Consider the following 22,550-nt stretch of genomic DNA (forward strand, 5'->3'; position numbering starts at 1 on the left):
CCCAGTCTGGCCCGAGTTCTGAGACTGACTCGGCCACAGACACTGACGCTGTCACTGTCTGGCCTCCAGCAGAGCCTGGTTGACAGGGCTGAGCTCTCAGCCTGCTGAGATCGAAGGTGGCCTTCGGTTGCAGCAGAAACGGGCTGGGTTGGTGAAGCTCTGCTTCATACTCTTCTGGAAGCCTCCATGCTGGGATAGGAAGGGAAGTTCTCCCTTCACTGCTCCACCCCATCACATCACCCCCATCCATAATGGGGGCAGCAGCCCAGCCTCCCTGCGCACAAATCACAGATCCTCCCCGGTGTGTGGCTTGGCTCTGTTGTCGCATTTGGTGCTTCTACCCCCTGGGGTCTGGAGGAGCAAGCCACCTGGGGTCCACATCTCTCTCACATCCTCAGACCTCCCTGTGCACCCTGCCAGCCCTTGGGAACCTGCAGGATGGGCCACGGAGGCCAGGTCCCCTCTGAAGCGTGCCGCTGCCTGGATTTAGAAGCTGCAGCCTCAGGCTCCTGGCGTCCGTTTGTCTTGGCTCTCAGGAGGGCGGGTGGTGGCGAGGTGCAGGGGCCGTGAGGGAGGTGGCTGGGTCCTTGATGCAGGCCCTGAGTATGCAGAGGGCTGCGGGGGCACAGGGTGGAGTGTACCGGCTACAAGTCTTCTCCATTAGGCGTCATGGTCTGGTGCCAAGGGCCCGCTTGGGAATCCACAGGGTGAAGATCTGCTTATTTCCCGCCCAGCCAGGGCCCAGAAAGCGACCCCCTGCAGGCAGGCAAGGGCCACCGGAGCAGAGGGAAGTGGCAGGGATGGAGCATTTCCCTGGCTGCCAGGTCACCTCGCTGTCCTCCTCTGAGTGTGGAGGGGTGGGAAGGAACAGAAATGCCCTTGTGGTAAATCTGGCACTGCCCGACACACGGCCTTCCAACTGGCTCTTCCTAGGAAAACAGACCCACTGCCACTTCGCCAAGATGGAAACCCCAGGGGGCACCAGTGGGCCGGGCACTGGGGAGAGCGGACGTGTCCCCATCGCCTGAACTGGGAGCCACCAGCTTCCTTCCTGGCCTTGAGGTCTTGCCCTCTGGCTAAGTCCGAATGTGAGGCCACAGGGCATCCTCCCCAAAAGCAGGTAGGGGAGGGAGGCCTGGGGTAGACATGAGTGTCCACTTGCGTGGGCCCATGGCTGTGTGTGTGGCTGCGGCCCCATGAGCAGGACCTGAATCCTGATGCCCACATGCTGAGGCCTCCTTGGGTCGGAAAACCAGCAGCCCTCAGTGGCCTTGTGGGGCCGCTGGGAACATGCCAGGTTCTGGAGTCACCTGGGCCTGGGGCAAATTCTAACTCAGCATCCCAGTTGACTATGCACTTGGGGTGGGAAGGTCACTTGGCCTCTTAGAGCATTAGGCTCCCCATTTGTGAAATGCAGCTATGCCCGCCAGGCCGGGCTGGCTCGAGGAAGGAGGGGGGAAGCTGAGACCCACCCCTTGGGATGCTCAGGGAGGGTGCTCCTGTGTCCCTGCTCCGCTCCGTCTTCCCCCATTCCCAGGCACCCGAGGCCCTCTCAGCCTCTGTGTCCACGCAGGGCAGAGAAAAAGGGCACGGCTGTGCCCTACAGCCGCCCCTCCCCCTTACCTTGCTGGTGGCAGTGGCCGCTGAGCCGGGCAGCACAGGTGTGTTGGTGACCTGCACGTTCAGGTAATTATTGTCGATGAGAGGCCAGGCGCCCTGCACCTTGCAGGTCTGGAAGCGGTCTGTGAAAGTCCTGAGGTGCGGGTCCCCGAAGAGGCCGCAGTGCGTGTAGTTGGGGGTGGCCGAATGCTTGTGAAAGCTCTTCTCGTAATGGCAGATCTCGGGGCTGTCCGAGCGCTCCTGGCTGTCTCCGACCGGTGGGAGCGTGCGCAGGCGTGGCTGCGAGGTGGGGCCATCCTTGGAGCAGTTGTGCTGGCTCATGAGGTCCTCTATGCCATGGACGGCCGAGTGGTAGGCCAGGTCACCCCGGCAGGTGCGGGCCGTCCGCCGCGTGCACAGGGCGTAGCTGCGCAAGGCTGCGCAGAACTCGGGGGTGTCGTCTGAGGCTGGTGCGTGGCTGCCCGACGTGGCGCTCCAGAACTCAGAGTTGCACTTGAGGATCTTGCACGGGGAGGTGGCTGAGGAGAAAGGAACGAACACACTGTCGGGGGTGCAGCCTGGCAACCCCCGCTTCTGCTACCATCCGTGGGCCAGGGGAGCAGCCACACATTGCATGAGGGCACCTCATCTAGGGCAGAGCCACCCACGCCACACACAGATGGTGACAAATTTCCTGCAGGTGGTAGGAAAGGGGTCCTTCCACCCAGCCTATAGCGACCCCAAGTGGACAGGCATGCACACCAGCAGGCTGAAAGGGCTAGTGGGGACCCTCCCACGGCACCAGCCTGCTAGGGAGTGGTCACTGTTTGGGGGCAGTAGGACTTTGGGAGCTGACAGGCCACCCCGGGGTCTTTGACATCTATATACACTTTCGTGGCCATCCCCAAGAATTTTGGCTAAAGCAACAGGAATCTGGCAGGGAATTAGCCCCACTATTAAATATGTGTCCCCAGTCCTGGCATTGTATGACCTTATACAAATGACCTTCCATCTCTGTGCCTTGTTATACTCATCGGAAGATGGGATGATGAGTGTGAAGTGATTTATCACGTATAAAGGACTTAGTCTGGCCCCAGCATTCATAGCCAAAACTCAGTGAATGTTGCCTGGTATGACTGCTCTATTAGCCCTAGCCATAGAGGAGCTGGCTTCCCTTATGCTGACCGTAGCCCCATCCTTCTCTGTCCTGCTCAGAGAAGCAAGCTGAGAAGCAACTGAGAGTAGTAACCTTGGATCCCTCACAAGCTTTGAGCCTTTAGTGACAATTAGCCAAAATGACCATGCCCCAGAACTATGGCTTTAACACACCTAATCTCAACACACAGAACCTGCCCTTTTCTGGCCTTCCTCTGCACAGCCCATAGTGACCACAAGTGGCCAGGCACACAGACCTGCTACAGGACAGAAGTTCCTACATGGATTCCGGGAGAAAGGGGCCAGACCAGCTGGGAGGTCCAGCCTCTGGGGTCACAGCCCAGTGCTGGCCGGGGTGGTCTCCAGCGGGGAAAGGGAGCCTCAGCACTCTTGTCTGGGCCACTAACTTGGCTTGTGACCTTGGAAAAGTCAGTTTGTTTCTCCGGTGCTGGTTTTACCTATAAAATTGAGTTGCACATAAAACCAAGACCAGACACATTTGAGGGCAGGCTAACGCGAGCACGAGTGCCTACCTATCCCAGCAGCCTTGTGTGAACCCAGCCTGCGTTGTGCAGCTCTGGACCTGGGGTATCTCTCCCGCCTCTGCAGGTGGGTGGGCACCATCCTACTGGAGCACAAGTCACCTTCCCAGATCACAGACCTGAGCACGGGGGAGTCAGTGCTCATCTGAAATTTGGGCTCCCCCCTTCACGTGACCTGTGTTTGCCATACTGCCAGTAACAAGGTAATTTCAGGTGATACCTAAGTGAACACTTTGTCGTTTAATTTGAGAAGTCATATCTTTATTTAAATGTGCATTAAGAGAAAAAAATTGCTGGGTATGGTGGCTCACGCCTGTCATCCCAGCACTTTTCGGGAGGCCGAGGCAGGCAGATCATGTGAGGTCTGGCGTTCAAAAGCAGCCCGGCCAACATGATGAAACCCCTTCTCTACCAAAAATACAAAAATTAGCCGGGCGTGGGGGTGCGCACCTGTAATCCCAGCTACTTGGGAGGCTGTGGCACGAGAATTGCTTGAACCCGGGAGGCAGAGGTTGCAGTGACCTGAGATGGTGCCACTGTACTCCAGTCTGGGAGATACAGCAAGACTCCATCTCAAAAAAAAAAAAAAAAAAAAAAAATTGATGGAAGAGCTACAGATTTTCCATTTTATTAGCTTTACATTGAAGAAGTATGCCCACTTAAAGGGTCAGGTTAGGGAAATGACAGTCAGGTGGTGCCCGCTTGATATGGTTTGGCTGTGTCCCCACCCAAATCTCACCTTGAACTGTAATAATCTCCACGTGTCAAGGGTTGGGCCAGGTGGCGATAACTGAATCAGGAGGCCATTTCCCCCGTACTGTTCTGGTGGTAGTGAATAAGTCTCACGAGATCTGCTGGTTTTATAAATGGGAGTTCCCCTGCACATGCTCTCTTGCCTGCTGCCATGTTTTAAGATGTACCTTTGCTTCTCCTTTGCCTTCTGCGATGATTGTGAGGCCTCCCCGGCCATGTGGAACTGTGAGTCTATTAAACCTCTCTCCTTTATAAATTACCCAGTCTTGGGTATGTCTTTATCAGCAGTGTGAGAACAGACTAATACACCACCATAAAGGGATGCTATGGCAGATATGTGGGGAGCACTGGTGAGATCCCCCCATGTAGTCTTCCTCCCACACAGGTGTGCTCCTGAGGACAGGTCTCCCTCCCAAGGCAACGAGAAGATTCTCTTGCCCTGCTGTCTTCACGTCTCCTTAACCTGTACAAGATGTGCAAGGGCCCAACCTACCTGTAGACTTTGAAATGTTGGCGTGGTAGCTTCCCTGCCACCCCCTGATAAAGCCAGTACAGGAGGTGAGTGGGGTGGGGGTGTGTATGGGGAGGGAGTGCTACGCAGAACAAGCGTTTGGAGGGACCCAGCGCACAGGAACTGACTGGTGCGGTGGCCTGCACACAATGCCTGTCCCGGCACCCTCATTAATTCCAGGAGCCGGGTGTGCTGACCTGACATTCTGCCTCCTCAGAATCATGCAGATGTGGGCATCAGAGAAAATCAACCGGAAGGAACACTGGTCTCCTGTTAATCGATGGCCATGCTCGAGCTCTGGTTCACCTCTGGCGCTTACTGTGACCAAAGTAGAAAAAGGACACTGCCTGTCCCTTTACAGCAGGCCCCAGTGCAACACAAGCAGGAGCTGTGCTGGACTCTGACTCTCCACCAGGACCGAATCTGGTAGAACCTAGGAGAGCAGGGACCGTGAAGTCCCAGCTGGCTGGCTCTGTCCCAGGTCTGGTGCTGCAGGCGGTACAGGCCTCTCCTCATTGCATCTTCCCAGTGCGACTGCCATCCCCAGCTCTCAGGGGAAAGCCGGGCTCTGCTGGGCTGACTTCTTGCCCAAGTCTCACTTCGAGGAAGGAGCCAGAGCAGGACATGAATCCAGCCCATTGGACTTGCGAGCTCACGCCCCCGGCAGCCACATGTCATCACACAACCTCATTAGCACACTCCTGATTCCCTCCCCCACGGGTGGGCTCCAGCCTCTCCTCCAAGACCCATCTTATGACACTGTGCTCCCAGGAGCAGGAGGCCTGTGGTCCACACACGCTCTCTCCCTGCCTTGCCTCCAGCAGACAAGTTCCAAGGGGTCACCTCCCAGGGTAAGCAGGGGCTCGACGGCAGGGTCGGACTGGTGCCCAGGTGTGGCTCTAACCGCCAAATGGGCAACTCCGCAGGCTCCTGAATTTTAAGCGGACTGGCTTCGTGATCGGGATCTGCTACCTCCACAGCCTTCAAAACTGTTCTCAGAGCAGCACCACAGCTACAGAACTCTGGCGTATGTGGGGAGTTCATGACAGAAATCCCACCCAGGTACCCCAGAAAGGGGTCCCTCACAGGCTCCAGGGCCGTGGAGTGGGATCTGGTAGCCCCAGATGAGGCTGTACTGGGTGGCCTGGGACCCAGCTCGGCAGGCCCCAGTGGGCCAGGGGTTTTGAAATTCTACTAAGTTCCCAGGAGAGGCCCATGCTGCTGGTCTCTGGCCCACTTTGAGTAGTGAGGCTTCAGAGTTGGTTCACTTTCTTTTCAACAGTCACAGGAGCCAAGCTAGAGCCTGATGGAGCCCGGCCAGCCTGGAGTGTGTGAAGGCAACATTTCCCCAGGATGGGGAGGGGGCTGGTGGCAAAGGTTCAGAGAGGGGGGCTGCAGGCAAAGGGGTGGCAAGAGGCAGACAGCCCCCCAGGAGCAAAGAGCAGGGATGCGGCCACCTTAGCCCTGATGCAGAGCGGCTAAGAAGCGCCTGAGACAAGGCCCTTTCACTTCTCCGTTCCATGTGGGCACCTTCTCCTGCTCCTCTCCTCCTCCCAGAGCCCACCCACTCTAAGAACAAGACCACCCCTCACCCAGCAGGCGTAGCTGTCTGCCTGCCACTCAAAGATGGTGGCAGAGGTCACACTCTGGAACGGTTGCACCCAGGAACCAGGGTCCCCGTCTCCCCCACTCCTCTGTAGGCTTCAGGACCCTGGTGGTGGGGTGAGCTCCGTGCCCCACTATTCCCTCCAAGTTCTGCCAGCCCCAGCTCTGGGTGGGCTGAGGGCCAGCACAAGCCCTGAAGGGAGGTGTCTGGTTCAAAGTCCCGCTCTGTTCCCTACCAGTAGTTTGGGGAACTTGACTCAGCCTGTTTCCTTAACTGTCAAGTAGAGACTGTGTCCACCTTAATGGGTCGTTGAGGATATGAGGAGATGTATGCACGGTGTGCCTGGAGCCTCAGGGGCATCCAACAAACAGGGTCTCCCACAAAGGCCACAGTAGGGGACAATGCTTGCAGCCCTGGGAGGTCAGAGGTTAGAAGTCACGGACTTAGGGGATGGGAGGGGCACTGCAGGGAGCCTGCCCCTCCCTGGTGAAGCTCCAGCAGATGTGGCATCTCTCCTCTTCCCTCCTTCCCCGGGGTAGGCCCTGCTGGCACTCACTCTCAGGGCGCAGTGGATTCCACCAGGATCCAGGTCCCCCAACTCCTGGCAGCTCCTTCAATCCACTGACTGTCCAGGATCAGTCAACGGTCATGACTGTCCAGGGGGCCTCACTTCCCATGGGCACTGGGTGGCTTCACCCCACTGCCTCACTCATGCCCAGGGAGAGCGCTATAGACTAAACTTTGTCCCCCTAAATGTGTTGAAGTTCTAACCCCTTATGGGATGACATTTGGGAGGTAATTAGGTTTAGATGAGGTCATAAGAGTGGAGCCCCCACGACGGGGTTGGTGCCCTTAAAATAAAGACACTTGGAGAATGCTAAGCATTGTCTCTTGTCCCGGCCCCCTCTCCCTCCTCCTGCCATGTGAGGATATAATGGGAAATCCAGTCTGAGAGCCAGGAGGAGGGCCCTCTCTCTGGAACTGGACCATGCTGGTACCGGATCTAGGACTTCCCACCTCCAGAACGCTGAGAAAATAAACGTCTGTTGTTTAAGCCTCCTAGGCTGGGGTATTTTCTTATGGTGGCCAAGCTAAAGAGACAGTCATAGAGGGAAAACCGGCCGCCTCCCTCCTCTCCTTCCTGCACCCTCCCAAGTCACCTCTGCAGAAGCTGCCAGTATCAGTGGAGACATTTGTTTGGCCAGAGACCAAAGGACCAGATTGACTTAACTTCACCTACCCCATTTTCCCATTTCCCAACAAGGACGTGTTTTCGCCCAGGGATTGCCCAGGCCTGGGATGATCCCCTTGGCTCTTCAGAGGAGAGATTGGGGGGTGGCACATCGAGCTCTCATATCTCTGCTGGGAGACCTCTGTACCCCACAGCCTGTGTGGTCCAGTCTCTACGTCCTTGCTCCTGACAGAGAGCACTTGGTTTCCTGCCTGTCACAACCCCTTCCTTCCCCAAGTTTTCACGGCATTCTAAAATGCCTCTTCTGCTGAGACATTTTCTGGGAGAAGATGCAGTCAGAAACTCTGGGTCCTGAAGGACAATTTCAACAAGTTTGCCTCTGTCCTTGCCTTGTTAATGAGTAAATGAAAAGACCTTAGATTCTATATGAGAAAGAAAAATAAGGATACTTGCAATTTCCCCACCCAGCGAGAACTGGAGAGAATTCAGGGTCGACAGGCAACAGGTGAGACGTTCTCATGGGGCAGCGCCCAGTGGGAGGGTCTCACCGCAGCGGTGGACCTTACTGTGGTGGGGCAGAGCATCGAGATCAACTCCAGCGCCGCCACTCCAGAGCTATGTGACTGGGCAAATTCACCGACCTTTCTGAGCTACAGGGAAGCACGGGCACTTCACCAGAGGGGTGTTAAAGGGACTGCAGGCACTGATGTGAGCAAAGCCGGAAGACTCGGGAAGGAAGCTCTGTGACAGCCAGTTCTGTGTTAACTTTGTTTTGTTTAATCACAATTTGTGGGAGAGGCTGAGCTTAACTAACAGCTAATGTGTATCGAGCATTTACTGTGGGCGAGACATTGTACATGTGTCTCCTTTAGCCCTTAATACAGACCCAGGACTGACTTGTTATCCTCATTCAACAGACAGGGAAACTGAGGCCTAGAGGCATTAAATAGCTCCCCACCCACTCCACCCCCAGGTACCCTGAAGGGGGCAAGGTGCAAACCACATCCCTCAGCCCCCAAGCTACATTCTCCTCTTCCTTCACACCTCTCGGATTTCCACACACTCCAGACCAGGCAACGCGAAGGTGCTGAGGGGCCACAAAGATGAACAAAGACAAGAGTTCTTGTCTTGGGGGCCTCACTGGGGAAGAGGCTGTGCACTCAGGACTGCATAGGGAGGTGGGGTAGGTACATGGGCTGGGCCTCACCTCAGAAAACAAAACATGATCGTGACAATAAAATACCCTGCGCTCCCGGGGCCTGTGGAGGTGACACATTGCTTTCCTGTTGGATCCTCGCTACTGCCCTGATTAGGGGGCAGGAATTTTTATCGTCATTTTGCAGGTGCAAACATGGAGGCTTCGGGCTTGAGCGGGCCTGGGTCACACAAGTGGAAGGGCTGGGGCTGAGATGGGCAGGCTTGGAGCTGTTTCTATGCTTTTCAAAACGCTTTTGCCACAAGTCCCTCCTCAGGACACCAGCTGAGACTGACCCAGCTCCCCCAAGGCCCAAAAGCATGATGCGGGTTCTCCTATGCAGCCGCAGACCCATCTGGTCTCAGGGCAGTAACCAGAAGCTTAATCAACTCTGGGCCCTCCCTCCACAAAGGCCTGTGCGGAGCCCACTGGGAGCAGCGGCTGCTGCCAACCGACCCATCTCGACTTCTTGGGTTTCCCAGGTGCCCCAAACTCTCAAGGAACTTGGATCCAGCTCTGCAGATCTTCCTAAGAGTTTACACGGCTTCCTCTCTTCCAAAGCTCAAGGGAATGACTTGGAAAAGGCCACTGACAGTGACCAGCTGGGACCAGAATAAAGGGTGCGTGCTCCCCTCTGCCATCTCTCCATGTGGAAAGGAAGCTCTCTGGGAACGATGGGTCCCAGAAATGTGTGTGTGTGGCCTCGTTTCCCATGCGAGGGGCTGGGCAGTCCCCACGGGCAGCGACTGGAGTGAGGGGCCCTGACCTGCCCTCCACGGCACTAAATCACCAACTGCAGCCCCACCAGAGGCCAGGGACCTGAATGAAAGCTGGCCCAGCATCAAAAGCAATAGCTGTGGCGGCACCTGCCAAAGAGGTCTCAGAGAGGCCGATTTTTATGCGCTGTATCTTTATAAAAAGACCCCAATTCCAGGCAATAAACCTTAGACTTTTCTGATGCGAATGTCCATGGAAAGAAGGAAGGAAAGTTTGAGCTGAAAAACAGATCTTACAGCAACTCCTGCAAGCGGAAGAGGAAAGCTGCTTTTCAGAGCAAGCCACGTTGAACACAGAGCCAGCTGCCCCGCAGGGTGTGAGCTGAGCACACCTGCCCAGTACTGCAGTCCAGAAAGTTGCCCCTTCTAGCGCTGGAGGTGCCTCTTGATGGATCCAGGACAGCCACTACACACAGAACCAGGGGACTGAAAAACCTAAGAAGTTTCCTGAGCTTCCATTTCTACCCCAGCCACTGAGTGTGTCCTTAGGCAGGGGCCACCCTCCGGCCCCTTGTTAAGCCTTGCAACCTGGGGTTCGACCTCAGAGACACAGACACAGAGCTTTATGCCCCTTACAAGCATATTATGTGGTATTACGTGCACTGCATGTCTTGTTTTGACCTAGGTCTCTTGAGGCCTTGAATTTTCAGGATTAGCTATAGTGGTGCAAATAGGAGAATCCAGAAGCGTGCAAAGACAGTGGTCTGGCCCTGTCCAGATCCAACAACAGAAAGCTCCTAAACTTGTCCCGGAGCCCCACGGGGTGAGGAACTCGGTTCAAGGGGTGATGCCCAGGCAATGCCTAGAAGACAGAGTGGCTCCCAGACCCCATGGGGGCGGGGTGGGCCCTTGGTGTTCAGCTTGGGACCCCTGGCAACCATCTGACCCATTTGCTCCTGACTTGAGCAATCCAGGCCAGAGCTCACGGCTTCTCCGTGCAATCCAATTTATCAAAGAGCCCTAACAATCACTTTGTGACCAAAAACAATGGTCACTTTTCAAGGCACACCATGGAATTTTAGAACCTGGGAGCCTGGGGATGTCAGAGGTCACCGGTTTACGCAGCAGGAAATCTCCCTGCAGCACTCCTGCCGGGGCAGGGCTGGCCCCTCCTGCTCTGGACAGCTCCGGCTGTGGATGCACTGCTGCATCCCAGGGACTTCCCCTGGCCCTTGTCTAGAGTCACATAGGAAAGGCTGAAGTAGGGCGGCTTTGTGATTGTCGAGGATGGCCCCTCAGCTTCCCTGCACCACCTTCTTGGTCTCTCCAGCTGCTCCTCTCTTTGGCTGTCACTGGACTGTCAGTGTCACCCATCTGCCCTTGCACAGCTCAGATTCCTCTAGGAGGTGGCCGCTGAGCGGCCTTTTCCCCACTTGCACGTCAGTCTCCTGAGGGTTGGGGACCCCCATCTTCGTCCTGGCGTCCATACTCCATACCCAAAGCCTATCAGGAGATTTACTTATTTTTTGACATAGAGTTGCTCTGTCGCCCAGGCTGGAGTGCAGTGGCGCGACCTTGGCTCACTGCAACCTCCACCTCCCAGGTTCAAGCAATTCTCCTGCCTCAGCCTCCCGAGTAGCTGGGATTACAGGCACCCGCCAGCATGCCCGGCTAATTTTTATACTTCAGTAGAGATGGGGTTTCCATGTTGCCTAGGCTCGGTCTCGAACTCCTGAGCTCAGGTGATCCACCTGCCTCGGCCTCCCAAAGTGCTGGGATTACCGGCGTGAGCCACCACGCCTGGCCCCTATCAGAGATGTGATGCTTTTTTAAACCTCCCATCCAGGACCCTGTGCCCTACACCCCACAACCCACATAAACGTATGTAGGTGACACTTGCCCCACAACCCACATAAACATATGTAGGTGACATTTCACTCTTTTGGGGAGGGGGGCTCCAGACTGCCTTCCTCACGGACTGAGATAAGGTGGAGAGAAAGAAAAATCACAGCCACACAGCACATCTGACTTAGTTCTCTTCCTTTCAATAGCAACCTAGCACCTCTGAGAATCAGAAAGATAGGGCAGGGCGCTTGGAGCACCAGCTGCACCAACGCTGGCAGGATGAAAATATTTATGCACCAATGAGGCACTAGCTGCTTTCAGAGACCTCCTTTGAACTGTTAATCAAGCCTAATCTTTCAGAATAATAGCCTGATTATTACCACCCTGTTTGCATAACAAAGAATCCCAATAAGACTTACTTTGCAGTGCACAAGGGGGTGTGAAGGATCGACCCTGAGAAAGGAGTCCTAGGAATGCAGTGAGCCGCTGCAGAGCCTGAACCCAGGAATAAAGACAATGCAATTTGCCACCAAGAAAAGCTCAACAGACCAATAAATTACCCGCGTGCAAAGGGATTAGATCAGGTTTCAGTTACTGTGTAGGAGGGGTGGGGTGAGCCGGAGAGGGAAAAGACCTGCCCTCTCTTAAAGGGGTAAGGCTCATTTTGAGTGCAAGCCCCAGGGTCAAGCTGTTTTTGTCCAGCTCTGTGGCCTGCGTGGGAACTGCCTGAGTTCAATTACTTGCTCCGAGTTCTGGACCCTTCTATGTGCTGGGCACTGTGATTAATGCTGTTTCTGGAACAAACCCCAGTTAATCTCTGCACTCAGGTATGGTCAATCACATAAACTTCTAGAATACAAAGCAAACATGTTTCATCTTAACAACAGCAACAAAGGTTTAAGAATGGAAGTAGGAGAAGGTATCAGGGAAGTAGCATTTCAACGAGGTCCTGAATTTGACAGGTGATGCAGGCCAAAGATCTGACGACAGGGACCTCCAGAACAACTGAGCTTGGCAGGAGGCGACATGCTGGCTGGTCAGAGCGTAGCCAGGAGTTTGGGGCCAGACGCGGAAGCCTAGAGTGCCACCTGTGCCCATTAGGAAGCAAATGTCGCTCAGCTTCAAACCACTTTGCTCTGTGGTGCAGGGATTCTGCAAACCCCATCTCTTTCGTCACTGGGTTCCCTGTTAAATTTCCCCACAAGGGGACACTAGATGGAGAAGGGAAGGTGGGAAGCAGGAGACAGGTTTACCTGCCATCCCCAAGGCTGTTTCTCCTACCACTTACCAGCAACGGCCCTTCTTCCCCATCAGAGTCCCGGGCCCTCCTCCAAGCTTGCCTTCCTTCTCTGTCCCTCTGGCTGCAGGGCTGGAAGCTGCTTCTGCCACTCTCTGTCCCAGCAGTCTCTCTTTGCCCTTTCAGTCTTCCAGTGCCCTACACGAAGTTCCCTCTGCGGAAACATCCCGGGTGGGTTTTGCTTTTCTGATTGGACCCTAGCACACCAGCCTAAGGATTTCTGCCTTTTTCCAATAGATGGCAGGGAGCCCCTGAAGCATTTTCAGTGAGCACCCAGGGCATGATCAGAACACTATTTTAGGAAGCAGTGTAACTGAAGAGGCGATGGCTTCAATTAGGATGGAGGCAGGCGGAGGGAAGGGAGGGAGAGCAGCTTAAAAAAGAAATCACTGCCAGCGCCTGTGGAGACACTAGCCTTGAAGCCTCAGACCTCCCATGTCCCCTTCCTCACTGTCCAACTAGCCTGAGCAGCAGATGCTGAGATGCACTTCTTAGCAACATGGCATGTCCCCCGTTCAAAGGAGGTGGAGGAGGGAGCACTGAGCCAGGGGGCTGGCCAGCTCACACCCAGTGAGACTCACGCTGCCACCCCTCTCCACCCTCTCCTGTCCTTTGTGCCTCAGTGCTGGATCTCACCGGAGACAGCAACAGACGGACCTACCACCCATATGTGGCAAACTCTGGCCAGAGCAGTATTCGGGAGTCTCTTTGAGTTGAGATGCCTGAGGCTGCCTGTTTGTGTCACTCCTGCAGGAATTTCACTCTGTCATCCTGGTGTAAACATCCAGGTGTTTGGCATCAGACACCGAAAGGAACACACCCAGGTGAGCGCGGCATTTTTCACCAGGTGCGGCAGACCCTACCTTTAACCTACAAGCAGCCAGAATGTGTCACCTTTTCTAAAAGGCATTCCTCCCTGAGTCTAGCCCAAGAATGTCCCAAGGAACCTGTGACTCCAATGTGGCTCCCACCCTTTGAATCCACTGGAAATTTTCTAGGAGGTTTTCTCTAGAAACCTGCCACAGGAGAAAGAGGGAGCTTCTCAGAGAACCTCAGCTGACTGTGGAGGTGGGGGTCAGTTGGGGTGCTGGGGTCATGGAGGGGTAACTCACAGCCACGTGAGCATGGGCAAAAGTGGCCGAATGCCACTCACGGAGCTCAGGCAGGAGGTACTCCCCGTGTCACACCCAGCCGGGGCTGCTCTGCCCCAGCCTCACTCATACCAAGTGGCTGCACGAAACTACAACATGTGCCAAGGGAAAGGGCACACCTCAGCTTTCCACACTGCCCTCCCATCCCCCAGTTCCTCCTGGGGCCACGTGGAGGCAGACCACGGGCAAGTAGGATGGTGTGAGACTGTGGTGTTCACCCTCTGGCCCAAGGCCACAAACAGCTTCAGTGGGGGGGCTGATGGCTTCTCTAGGCAAGAGGGGCCCTAGGCTGGCGAGGGCTGGACACAGGATTCCATGCCAGCGCCATCCTGTCTCAGGGCAGAGTTAGATAAGCTACTCCGACTTCCACAAGCTAGGTGATTATAGGCAGACATAACTTTCCAGATGTAAACGATGCTTGCAGGTGAGCACTTTGGTCCTCCAGCTTTGAGGCATACCCCCTTTTCCTGAGTCTAGGGCTGGCGCTGCCTCTAGTGACCCTGGACTCCTCCGCTTAGCCTGAGGGTCTAAATGCCTTTGAAGTGGCTTTTCTCCCTCAATGCTGCCGGCAGGCAGGCCTTCCTCCTTCACCTTCTGCGTGCAGGGTAAGAGCAAATGCAAGCCAGCCGGGCTCCTGCCCAGCCTGCGCACACACATGTGTGGGTCTGTGTTCATGTGGCATTTCTTAGCACAGGGAGCAACTGGGCTTCCTTCTGCGGAGACCTAGGTGCAGAGGCATCACTGTAATCGGGTATTCTGCCGGCCGGAGTGAAATGGTGCACGAAATGAATATATAAGCAAAACCCAACAGACATAAATCTGACTTGGGAAAATGTGCACAATGACAACTTTGCCAACTTGTCTTCCTATGGGTGGGTGGCATCGTCCTCTTTAGAATGCTATGCCATGGTGAGCAAGAGGCAGAGGGCCTTTGGGAGGAGGCAAAAATGCTAGATCCTTGGAAAATGCATATCCTCATCATATCCCCAAAGTCTATTTCTTGTCCCCCATCTCAAGTCTTCTATACCACACAGTACAGAGTCCAATATACCACATGGTAAGTTTTTTTTTTTTTTTTTTTTTTTTTTTTTTTTTAGATGGGAGTCTTGCTCTGTTTCCCAGACTGGAGTGCAGCAGTGGGATCTCGGCTCACTGCAACCTCCGCCTCCCAGGTTCAAGCAATTCTTCTGCCTCAGCCTCCTGAGTAGCTGGGATTACAGGCACATGCCACAATGCCCAGCTAATTTTTTTGTATTTTTTTTCCAAGACCACAGGAAAGCCTGTTTTTGTTTTTACTGGAGGCTCAGGTGGTACCTGACAGACCATAAAATGGCTTCAGAGGTTGGGGGCCGGCAGAAAACAAAAATAAACTTGGGGGGCAAAGCAAAACAATGGAGGAGGTTGAGAGCTGGCTGGTTCCTTCTCAGCCTGAGTTAGGGGAGGGGGTTGGTGTCTCTGAACAGTAAGCATGGCTCCCTTCCTTCAACCCTTGATAAGGGAAGAAAAAAAAAAAAAAAAAAGCAAAAGGCTGTTGCTTTGGCCCTCCTGAGTCTCAAGGAAAAGGTGAAAAGCTGGTGTTTTGATGCCATGAATTATGGGAAAGGGGGAACAGGGTACTGGGTAGGGTACAGGTCAGTTGGAAAAACTGGCAGATACCAGATGGCAGCTCTGGGTGTCCTTTGAGTTGGAATCACTCCAGGATGGTGGTGGTGGGGTCCCCACGGTTGATAAGGGCTGAGGTCTCAGGGGCTGCAAGCTGCTGGGGGCTGGAGCCTGCTGCCCTCTCTGCTGGATGTAGGGGTGGTTTCGTGGGCCCTGGGACTCAGGCCAGGAACCATCAGCAGGACCTTGGCTGGGCTTGGTCTCACCGTCCCCACCTTCCGTGGTAGGCTGGCTGGGGTGGCCTGGGCCAGAATCGTGGTAGGGGAACCCGCTCACCTCCCTGCTGTTGGTGCCCCTCCAATGGGGCTCTTTGGGCTCTACCCTGTCAGTGCCCTCTGTAGGCTGCTGCTGGTTGGGGCGGCCGAGGGCCTTGCACAAACCACCGTCGGTAGAAGAAGGGTGGGGGGCGCCATCGTCTGGGCCGCTGCCCGGAGTCTTTGGCCCACTCCCCTTCTCTGCCAGGTTCTGTCCCCCCTGAAGGGATCTCTGCCACCATGGATGGTGGGGCAACTGAGGGAGGCTGGGGGATGAATCAGTGAAACCTACGTCGGTTGGGGGCATAACGGCTGCCCTCCACGGGCACCTCCCCGGGCCCAGTTACATTAGCGACTTCTGCACCCTTCTCTCCTTCCAGGACATCAAATTCTACAGTCTCCCCATCTCCAACGCTGCGCAGAAACTTCCTGGGGTTCTTTTAATAGCTGTCTGGTGAACAAAAGACATCTTCCTTGGTGTCATTCCTGTGGATGAATCCGTAACCATTCCGGACGTTGAACCATTTGACAGTGCCCAGGACTCAGATTGCCAGCACCGGCTTGTTCGCGTGACTCCGGGGCAGGGGGAACGGGGGGCGGGGGGCGGGGGTTTCCGAGGCCACCGTCGCTGGGTTGCCAGGGGTGCAGGGACCAGGCGCCAAGGGGGTCCCAGCAGCGGGGGCCGAGGCGGCTCCGCCCCTGCCACCGCCTGCCCCGCCTGCCCCGCCGCCTGCTTTCTGCGGCTTCCCTGCAGGCACTGGTACCACCACCGCTACCAGCCCGGGCATCGTCGCTGCAGGGACCGCTGTCGCCACCACTGCCGCCTCCACCTCGCTCATCCTGCCAGGTCCAGTACTGGCCCCCACCGCCACCCAGTTTTTTGTATTTTTGGTAGAGACAGGTTGGCCAGGCTGGTCTTAAACTCCTGACCTCAAGTGATCCACCCGCCTCGGCCTCCCAAAGTGCTGGGATTACAGGTGTGAGCCACTGAGCCTGGCACTACACGGCAAATTTAGTGACATATTTATCCAAAATCTGTGCATGGGAAAAGGGCAGGAGTCTGGGTTCTACTTTTGGCTCTGCCATGCAACTGGCTGTGTGTGCAATGTCGGGAAAACCTCTCTGACCCTGTGTTTCCTCATCAGTGTAATGGGAATGATGATCCTCATGGGAATGGCCTTAAGGCATTTAGCAGAACACCTGCTACACTGGCCACTGAATCAAAAGAGCTTTAAAAATTATTACTCTCCTTCAAATGATCCTACTTTGGAGAGAAGAATATAAAGGTATTATATCTTGAAAGATGTTTGTGAAATGTTCATTAGTGATGGTTGTCTGTGGGAGGTTGGATTTTGGGTTATTTTTATTACTTATCCCTTTCAGCCTTCAGAGTTAAAAATGAGTACTGTTTTTATAACCAGAAAAAATTATTTTGGAAAAAAACTTGAGTATCTGGAAAAAAGAAAAAAAAAATCCTGTGGTCTTTGCCCATTGAGCAAAACCCAAAACAAACAGAAACACACACAAAAACCCAAGGGCCCTGTAGTTCCCAGGACTATGTGGGTGTGCTTGGGGTGGGTGGAGAAAAGAAGGGCATATAGAAACAGAAATGAGGTTCCTGCTTTTATAAACAGAACTGGTGCTTTACGAGAGGACAAAAACGTAAGGCCCATGAGGCACCAAGCCCAGGAGGTAGCTCAGTTGTCAGCAACCAAGGGAACAGGTGTCCCCGGCATCGGGGGGGTCTGCACCGGACCCCTGCAGAAGGCACTGAGCTTGGAGTGCTGAAACTGGGCAGTGTCCAGAGCAATGCCTTAGAGCGGCCAGGTGGGGTGTGGTGGGGTGGTATATGGGGAGTCAAGTGGAGAGGAAAGGGGTGACCCAGGGCTTGGGGATGTGCTGGAAGCCTTGGAAATGAGCTTGGGAAAAGTGGGGGGCCGGGAGTTAGAGGCCCTCACTTCTAATGCTCCAAAGCAGGCCACGAGCAGCCATGAGCTCCTGGGCAGGAGTTTCAGAGTGATTCATTTGGCACCATGGCAAGGATCGGGGGAGGAAGGCAGGTCCTAAGCCTGTCTAGTGTTGCAATGGCAGCAAGGTGACAGAGGGAACAGGCAGGACCAGGAGGAGGAAGGACCCACGGCCCCAGGTGATTAGACTACATGGAGGGGCCCACTTCACCCCCAGGACTTCACAGATCTGGACAGGGGAGTCCCTAACAGATACAGGCTAGGCATGAGTCCAGGGGACAGGAGAGGATAAAACTGGGGTTTTATCTAACTGTCCTGGTGTGCCAGGGACTGAGAATAGTTCTCAGGACATACAGCTTCCAGTTTTAAAACTAGGAAAGTCCTGGGCGAACTGGGATAAGTTGGCTACCTTCAAAGAAATACTGCCTTCAATTTAAGGCTGGTTGAATTTTTGCCAAGCAGCAAAACAGCATGGCCCCTAACTGCTACTCAACCAAAACCTAAAGTTGGGGTTCTCTGCCCAGTTCTAGGCCTCGCACATTTCACCAAAGACAAGATCTCTAGCAGGAACTACACTCCCCCCAACATGTAAACTGGTCCCCACCTTCAGCCTCTTATCTTCCAAGGCCTCCTCTTCTCCATCTCATAGAGTGGCCTTATCTGTGCCCACAGATCACCTCTCCCCAGCTCCCATCCTCTGAGTGCTGGAGTGACTACTAGCAATTTCTCCAACCTTGCAAAGACCTTTCCCTTCTTCAGATCACAAGACCAGAGATCCTTTCCCTTTCTCCTCAATTCACCCTCAGGGCCTAGCGGCTGGCCATCTGTAGAATTTTATGTGTGTGCTCTCCTTGGGAGCCAACGCTCTGTTCTGCAGATGCCGTCACACACTGGTTGCTAGCTGGCTGGTTCTTGCCACTGAACATCAACTCCAAATTCACCTTTTAAAGCCTAACCCCAAAGTGATGGTATGAAAAGTAGGAGGGATCTGGGAAGTGATTAGGTCATCAGGGTGGAGGTTTCAAGAATGGGATTAGTGCTCTTATAAAAGGGACCCCACAGAGTGCCCTCACTTCTGCCCTGTGAGGACAGAGCTGTAAGGCACCATCTACAAACCAGACATCAAATCTGCCAGCACCTATTACTCTTGGACTTTTCAGCCTTCAGAACTGTGAGCAATAAATGTCTGTCATGTATAAGCCACCCACTGATGGTATTTTGTTACAGCAGCCCGAACAAACTAAGACACTCTCCCCTTGGGACACAAAGTCCTACTGGGAGAGCAATAGTGTGGTAAGCTGGCTGATCTGCTGATGCATTTGTTTGTTTGTTTTTTGAGATGGAGTTTCATTCTGTCACCCAGGCTGGAGTACAGTGGCATGATTTCAGCTCACTGCAACCTCCACTTCCCGGGTTCAGGCGATTCTCCTGCCTCAGCCTCCCGAGTAGCTGGGATTATAGGCTCATGCCACCACACCCAGCTAATTTTTGTATTTTCAGTAGAAACGGGGTTTCGCTATGTTGGTCAGGCTGGTCTCGAACTCCTGACCTCAAACAATCCACCCACCTCGGCCTCTCAAAGTGCTGGGGTTACAGGCGTGAGCCACTGCACCCGGCCGATGCATTTTTGAATAGCAGCTCTGACAGAAACAGTCTCATTTCTATAGCGACACAGATGTGCCTGGACACTGCAGAGGGTCTTGGTCTCCCGAAACCTTAGTTACCCACCGAGGACTAACATTTCTAAAACAGCTGCAGCTTAAAAGTATAAGGGGAAGAAAGAAGGAACAAAGAAAGGCTGGAGTGCAATAGTTCTTAGAACAGCGATCCTCAAACTTGAGCATGCATCAGAGTTCTCTGGAGGGCCTGCTCTAGAACACAGACTGCAGGGCCCTACCTCCAGAGTAACTGCTTCTATAGGTCTGTGGTGGGCCTAGAACTTGCATTTCTAACCAGTTCCCAAGGAAGGCTAATGCTGCTGGTCCAGGGACCACACTTTGAGAACCACTGTGCTGAAGTACAGGACCCATACATAGTGAACAGGAAGCCTGGTGACATGTCCGAAACATATGCCTGGATGGATTTCTCTTGGAACTCTTTTCGAAAAAGTCACAATGGCTTCCAAGTTTAAAAAGCCACCTATTAACTGCGATTTGAGTAGGATGCCATTTGTGGAATGCTCTTTTAAGAGTCCTTTCTGGCCTCCCTTCCTAGGTAGACGTGGACACTGTCTGCCTGTGCTGTCCCCAAAGAATCATCTAAACAGACACCCTTCTAGCCCGCTTGACAGTGCAGGGGCCCTTTCTCTTCACCAGGCTGTGGTCTGCCTGAGGGGCTTGGTTAGAAGGCTCCAAAAGTTGTCACTGAGTCAGGAACCCAGTAGGTTGGCCATCCACATGGAGTAACTAAATGCAAACACTCGAAACACACAAACGCTCTCAGTGTAGCTGAGGTGAAGGCATCTTTCTCCACATAACTATGTTCAATTTAATTTGCACTCCTATAGGCTTACTCCTGGCAGCCATTCAAGCTGACTAGCACAGAACAAACCCAGGCTTTCACGCAGTTGCTCGGCCAGTTTCCACCTGTCTTCAACGGGAGAGGCCAAGGCACACAGGGGCCCCCAGTGTGTCTGGGTGCCTTGCACTTGCCGGGGCTTTCTTTATTTCTCCATCTCCCACCTTGCTCTCCATCAGACCTGCAAGTTTTCTAACTTCATTCCTAAGTGGCCCCTCTCCTGGTCAATGTGTCAAAGAATGGGACAGTCTCTCTTTGTTGTGGAAATTTCCCATTTCATCCCTTACTTAAGAAACTGTCTTTTGACCCCCACATTTCTAGAGCACACAAGTTTTGGAGCCCCCAGTATATTTAGTTTTGGGATACTGGAAGCTCAGTTTTCAGTAAGGTGGGCAATTTTGACTAAACGCAGCTGTCAAGCCCTCAAATGAGAAGAAACATTAGCCAGCTGGCATGACAGGAGAGCAGCTATCAGTTCTATCGGCCAGGTTTTAGTTACCGGCCTTGACGCCAAAAAGAAATGGGTTTCTTGGCAACAAAAGTGATGGAATTTGGGCTGTGACTTATATAAACTACCAGTGTTCCTCAGCCTATGGCGGGATGCTTTAAAATAAAAGTTTTTAGGATGGAGAAATAAATCGAGAAACAACAAAAACACCACCACTCAAGCCATGCAGCCTCCTACCTCTGGGAACTTCTGCCAGGCCTTCCTTTCCTCTCCAGCCCCAAAAGGTAACAAGTGCTGCAGCTTTAAGAGCGGGAAGGTGTTGTTTTAAGGGCCTCTAAGCCCCTCTTCTCAATTTCAGCTTTGAGCTGAGATCACATCCCCCACGGCAGCCAAGGGACAAAAGCCATTTATCAACCCATCTGATAAAACTTCCAATGGGCTTGATCTTTATCTAGACCAAACCAAGAACACAAATTGCAAACTCCTGCTTTTCCAAAACGTTGACTTCTTTTCAAATAGGGGGATTTTTATTTTTATTTTGAATTCTTGGGAGGAAACCAAATTGGGCTGTTCAGCCAGACTCTTAAGTAGGTGGAGAAACTGCCTTTTAAATACACTGGGGGTAGGGAGAGGGCACCCTGCTGTTTGATCCCGTGTGGAGGTTTTGATATTCCAAGCTGAGTACTTTTTGGGGATACCAAGATCCCTCCCCCGACATCTTGTCCTTGGCCAGGCCTCCCAATGGAACCTAGGTCTGGAGAGCAGGTTGCGGCTCTCTGGGACCCTCCTGGGGTTCGCAGTGGTTGAGTAAGCCGGACGCACAAGTCTGAGCTGGCGCTGGGGGCCAGGAGCAGGGCTGGGACTAGGGGGTAAACTGATCCCTCGCTACCTACTGTTCACTGTCTGCGTGGTCCGCCCATTGGGAGCCCCAACTCGCAGCCAGGCCGAGCCGGACCTGCCCAGTTTTGCCAGTTCCTTGAAACCCAGTTGGCTGAAGAGCAAATCAAAATAACCCAATCTGAGTCTAAACTCAAGTCCTTTCTTGCAAAGCTCAGTAGTGCGCGGGGGCTGCGGCGCTAAACAAGCTGAAATTTTTTCAAAAAGACACCTCTGAACACCGCAAACACAATGGAAACGGCTGGGAGATCCCGCCCTGCGCCGGGGGGGGGCCATTTGGCCCGTGACATTGTCTTTATTTGTATTTTTAGCAAGAAAAAAAATGGGTATAAAGGGCTTAACTGGCGTTTTCTGGCTGTGAGCAGCATATGGCAAAAATGAAATAAAGTTTTATGAAACATCATAAAGAAAACAGGCCGGGGATTTAAGTTGCATGTCTCCTCCCCTCCCCCCGAAAGGAAAAAAAAAAGTAAAGAAACTGGAGCGTTTGGGAAGGAACAAATGCTTCTCTGTGGAGTTGGTCTCCCTTCCCCCAACAAAAACAAGAGGTCCGGGCTCGGAGGAATTTGAAAGCAGCGATCTGCCAAAAACATTGTGAAAAACTATGGGGGATTCATTGGAAACAGATGGGCTTTTTCAGCTTTAATTCTGAAATTCTCTCCCTTTCTGACACAATAAAAACAAACAGGGGGCGACGCAGAAAGTTATCAAACAGGAACACCAGCTCATTTGAGCCGAGTCCGTGGGTGTCCCCGCGTGGCCAAATGGGTGGAAACGAGAAGAGGTCTCTGGGGAGGGGGCTGTCGGGAACTCGGCTGGGACCTCGGGGCGCCCCTGGCTCCACCCCTGGGCACCCGGCAGGTTTGCAAACTGCTGGGCGAGGAGCTGAAGAAAGTGTCCCCAGCACCGAGGGCGTGCCTCCCCTTCTCCCCCTCTTCCAGAGCCCCTAGGAGGCACGTTCCCAGCCACCCCCTTTCTCGGAAAAAGGGAAGGGAGTGAGGCACCCCCGGCCCCTGCGCCCTCCCCACCCGGCTCCTTCTCACGGCAACTCGGGCAGGGTGCCCCTCTCCGGGTCCCCAAGGGCAGGCGTCGCACCCACGACGGGGTGCGGGAGAAACAAAGAAATGGGAAATGGGAAGCGGGGTCCAGAGAACTTGAGCCCGGACTCACTCGCGCACATCTGGCCCAGCATTGAGGGGCGGCCCAGGGACCCGGCCCCGCGCGCCCGGCCGGCAGTGCCTTA

General features: G+C 54.0%; 1 protein-coding gene and 1 pseudogene across 1 annotated transcript in view; both read right to left on the reverse strand.

Annotated features, from left to right (window-relative positions):
* RGMA (repulsive guidance molecule BMP co-receptor a) overlaps window positions 1-22,550 on the reverse strand; it is a 45,782-nt gene that overhangs the window by 6,899 nt on the left and 16,333 nt on the right. Inside the window, exon 3 of the mRNA XM_024232817.3 lies at window positions 1,624-2,138. Coding sequence (XP_024088585.1) covers window positions 1,624-2,138 — 515 coding nt within the window. The remainder of the gene's footprint in view (window positions 1-1,623; window positions 2,139-22,550) is intronic.
* LOC129047185 (Y-box-binding protein 2-like) lies at window positions 2,145-22,545 on the reverse strand (annotated as a pseudogene).

This window comes from Pongo abelii, chromosome 16 (assembly GCF_028885655.2).
Source record: "Pongo abelii isolate AG06213 chromosome 16, NHGRI_mPonAbe1-v2.0_pri, whole genome shotgun sequence".
In the NCBI taxonomy this organism is placed as follows: Eukaryota; Metazoa; Chordata; class Mammalia; order Primates; family Hominidae; genus Pongo; species Pongo abelii.